The following is a 4,482-nucleotide window of genomic DNA, read 5'->3' as shown; positions in this document are numbered from 1 at the left end:
TATCCTGGCAGGAATCACAGCGATGTCTCAGTAATAAAACTAACGTTTTTTTTTAACATCTGGAACCTTCTGTCTACGACGGGCTTGAGACGCGCCCTCGTTGAGGACTTGGCTCAGATTAATCTGATCCTGTTCGATTGGGCGGTGGGAACCTCTTGCGACCGCATGCCATTGCTGACGTTGACCCCAGCAGGATTTGAACCCTGGACCTTCCGCATGGAAATGTAACGTATTCATGGTTTACAGAAATGTACAATATCAACATTTTCTTCTGGTGAAAGGACTGCGAGTGCATATCAAAAATGCATCAAACCAATTTATGCAGAGGTACATTATGATCAATTAAGTTACAACACAGTAATCATCAGGGGAGAAATTATGCACATTATGCTGTTATTTGTTTTCTACAGTTGAATAATTGACCCAGTTCTCTGTAGCTTGCTGAGTCTAAAGATGATTACCAAACACACAAGATGTTGACCATTGTTCCTTTTTTTCTGATTGTGAATAAAAGGGTGACTCACTCCGAACATGCTTTGAAATGTCACAGACTATGTCACCACCTGGCACAAAAACGTTGTTTATAGATCAGCAGAGTCACAGTACGTCTTCATGTAAGCTTGATTGTTTGCTGGTTAAGTGTCCGTATCTCAGTGCACAGCCACAGTGACTGGCAGCATGTTCTGAAACAGCTCCCTCGCTGACTGTGAGTGAGATGGTTGAAAGCTGTCTGGTGCCATCCTCAGACTCATGCTGCCATCAGCCAGAGCAGGTGCCACTCTGAAAACCCTGTGGGACGGCCGAACGGCCACGATGAACTGCCTCTTAAATGTGTCACTTAATACAATGTAGATAAACGGGTTAATGCAGCTGTTGGCGTAGCCCATGCTGATAGCAATGTTGTAGGCATACAGGAAAGCGAAGGTGGGCTGCTGCACTCCGAGGTGGGCCAGCTGTAAGATGTAGTAGGGGGCCCAGCAGATGAAGAATGCTAGGCATATGGCCACCGCCATACGGGTCACCTTTCTGGTCCGCACCCTGAGGCTGCGCTGGGGCAGGGGAGCAACTGTTGCTGACATGTTTTGGAGAATCTTGAAGAAGACGCCACAGATAACCACCCATGGCAGAGCAAAGGCCAGGAAGAACTGGTAGAGAGTGAACCAGTATGTATCTGTGGCTGGGTTGGGCAGCAGGAGGGCGCAGCCAACCGAGCCGTTCTTCAGATGCATGAGTCCCGTGTACATCCAGACCGGAGTGATGGACACCAGAGAAAACACCCACACCAGAGCCACCGCCGCCCCAGCCACGAAGGGCGTCCGCACATGTTTGAAGCGGATGGGATGGACGGTGGCCAGGTAGCGATCCAGAGTCATCACAGTCAGGATGTATGTGCTGACGATCTGGCTGTTGGAGTCAAGTGCTGTGATGACAGTGCACATGGTGCCACCAAAACACCAGGAGCCGTTGCCCATGAGCTGGTGGATAAGGAAAGGCATGCCAAGGAGGAAGAGGAGGTCTGCGATGGACAAGCTGAAGATAAATATGTCTGGTACCGTTTGCTGGGAGCAGAACTTGGTTTTCTTCACAATGGTGTAGATGACAATACAGTTCCCAAAGATCCCGATGAAACAGATGACACCAAAGATGCTGGGCATGAGCACATTGTTGTACTCCTCTTCTTCTGGTAAAAAAACAAACACAATAATCTTTATCAGGCAGTTATAACATGCTAAACTCAGCCAGTTATTTTCCATAAATATATTTTTTGGGTAACTTTCTATGAAGACCCTTTCTATAACGTGTTATAGGGGCATTCATAGTGAGTTACAGTGCTTCGTAACTACAATTACAAACACATATAATGCTTACTGATGCACTTTATCAACAGTAATAAAACATTATAGATGACTTATAATGAATATAAGGATCAAAACGTTAACCTTACGTTAGCTTTTTATTTCTGGCGAATACATTACCCTTCAAAAGTCATAAAAGTGGTGTTCATTTGTAAAAAATTATTACACAAAACAAAACAAAACAAAACGTGTAAGTATAAACATCCGTTTCCAAAATCCAATGGAAAAATCACATTAGCTTTTTGATAAGGGAATCAGGGCAGCACTAACTTCCAGGTTGGCCTCAAGGAAGGTATATTTTATATTTTCCTTGATTGACCTACAAAAAAATACATCCATGCAGCACTCTATAATCTGGTCTGGTGAAAAAGTTAATTAAAAGTAATGCCTTTTTTAATAGAAAAAAATGTAGTTGATAGATAATTAATTAGATTTTTAATTAACTAAAATAACCCAATTTTCCATATTTAACTTATCAAATCACTATAATAGTGATTTAAATAAAGTGGAGAAAGCAAAGGGACGTATATTTCTGCAGTCCTCACGACCCCTGCTAAGGATTGTATATCCTAAAGCTAGCTAACCACCGTTGGGGCTACATGCAAGCTAAAGTTAGCTACTGGAATGTTTGCTAGTAGCCTACAAGCTAATCGTACGTTTCAGCTGAAGCCTGCCTGCTAGCTTCAAAATCATATATCATGTAACCAGATATTTGAGAGAACTTAGAAATCTTCAGCTGAAATGTACAGTTAGCTCGTAGGCTAACAGCAAACATTCCAGTAGCTAACGTTAGCTGCTTCAGTGTTTGCTATTAGCCATTCCAGCAGCTAACATTTGCTACTGGAATGTTTGCTAGTAGCCTACAAGCTAATTGTACATTTCAGCTGAAGCCTGCTAGCTTCAAAGATCATATATCATGTAACCTTATATGAGATAAGTTAGAATCTTCAGCTGAAATGTACAGTTAGCTCAAAGGCTGATTGCAAACATTCCAGTAGCTAACGTTAGCTTACATGTAGCCCTTTTTGGGACTGGAATAGGGACAGTGGTTAGCTAGCTAGCTAGCTAGCTATAGCACATAGCATACTCACTGGTGATTTTTTTTTTCCAACTTTATTTATAGAACATTTTGAACATTTTAGACAAGACAGTGTGATATACAGCATCAGGTAAAGAAAAAACAGACAAAACATTGATTGTCACATCTGAATGTCAACTCCCTTCCCACCCACCGCCCACAACCCACTGCCAGGCCAATCACTCAAAACCCAAATAAGAGGAAATGAAAAAAGTAAATAAATAAATAAATAAAAATAATAATAATAAATAAGTACAAAAGGAATCGAAAAATAATAATAAATAAAAAAATAAAAAATAAAGGTTAAATGATATTGAATAAAAAATAAACAAAAAGTAAATAAACAATTACACATATCAATCCTCCAACTCAGAGGAAAAGTCTAGAGAATGTATGTGATTCAGAAAAGGATCCAAAGTAACATGAAATGATTCCACCGAGCCTTTTAGTGTTACTCACTGGTGATTTTGAAGGCTGCAACAATTTCTGAACACTTTCCTTTTTTAAATTAGCAATCATGGAAATAGGAGACCCTGCAAGAACCCTGTTTTTTGTGAAATCTTATTCTGTGACTTAAAACTCTCAGACTCATTGTCTTACAATGTGAGAGTGTGTCAGACTTTAATCTTTTAAAAGTAGTTTCAAAACATTCTAGTATATGACAGGCATTAATCACTTACAATTAGGGGTGGGAATCACCAAAGTCCCCATGATACGATATTATAATGATACTTTAGTCAAGATACAATATCCTCCTGAGACCCTGCGTCCTCTTATGAGGACATCCCATTTTGGGTATGCTGCACCTTAAACTTCATTCTGTTTAACTTGAACCTGTTGTCCTTGATTATGGACTCTTTTTTTGTCCCATCTAGTGGCAGTAAGACAACAATACACTAATCTGTGTAAAAACAAGATGGCAGCCATCTCTGCCAAGTCAGTCTGCAGCCGATTTCGACACAAAAGTGGACAAGGTCCAAAACCTGATCACATTTTATGGTTGAAAATAGTTTATTTGTGATTTAATAATGTTTGTAGTTTGATATGGCAACAAAGTTAACAAATTTTAAGGATAGTAACAAGAAAAGATGTTGTTGATTAGACAGTACTTGTTTGAGGACACTGGGACTTCATTATCGTCTCGTTTGAGGACATTGGGACTTAATTGTTGATTTGTTTGAGGACATTGGGACTTAATTGTCGTCTTGTTTGAGGACATTGGGACTTAATTGTTGTCTTGTTTGATGACATTGGGACTTAATTGTCATCTCCTTTGAGGACATTGGGACTTAATTGTCGTCTTGTTTGAGGACATTGGGACTTAATTGTTGATTTGTTTGAGGACATTGGGACTTAATTGTCATCTCCTTTGAGGACATTGGGACTTAAATGTTGTCTTGTTTGATGACATTGGGACTTAATTGTCGTCTTGTTTGAGGACATTGGGACTTAATTGTCGTCTCCTTTGAGGACATTGGGACTTAAATGTTGTCTTGTTTGATGACATTGGGACTTAATTGTCGTCTTGTTTGAGGACATTGGGACTTA

General features: G+C 40.1%; 1 protein-coding gene across 1 annotated transcript in view; it reads right to left on the bottom strand.

Annotated features, from left to right (window-relative positions):
* Nucleotides 1-376: 376 nt before the first annotated feature.
* The window catches only part of LOC126405324 (melanin-concentrating hormone receptor 1-like), a 7,325-nt gene continuing 3,219 nt past the window's right edge, over nt 377-4,482 (bottom strand). Inside the window, exon 2 of the mRNA XM_050069014.1 lies at nt 377-1,678. Coding sequence (XP_049924971.1) covers nt 651-1,678 — 1,028 coding nt within the window. The 3' untranslated portion in view covers nt 377-650. The remainder of the gene's footprint in view (nt 1,679-4,482) is intronic.

Source organism: Epinephelus moara, chromosome 18, assembly GCF_006386435.1.
Source record: "Epinephelus moara isolate mb chromosome 18, YSFRI_EMoa_1.0, whole genome shotgun sequence".
NCBI lineage: Eukaryota > Metazoa > Chordata > Actinopteri > Perciformes > Serranidae > Epinephelus > Epinephelus moara.
The sequence above is the reverse complement of the archived record's forward strand: the minus strand, read 5'-3'. Positions and strand labels throughout refer to the sequence as shown.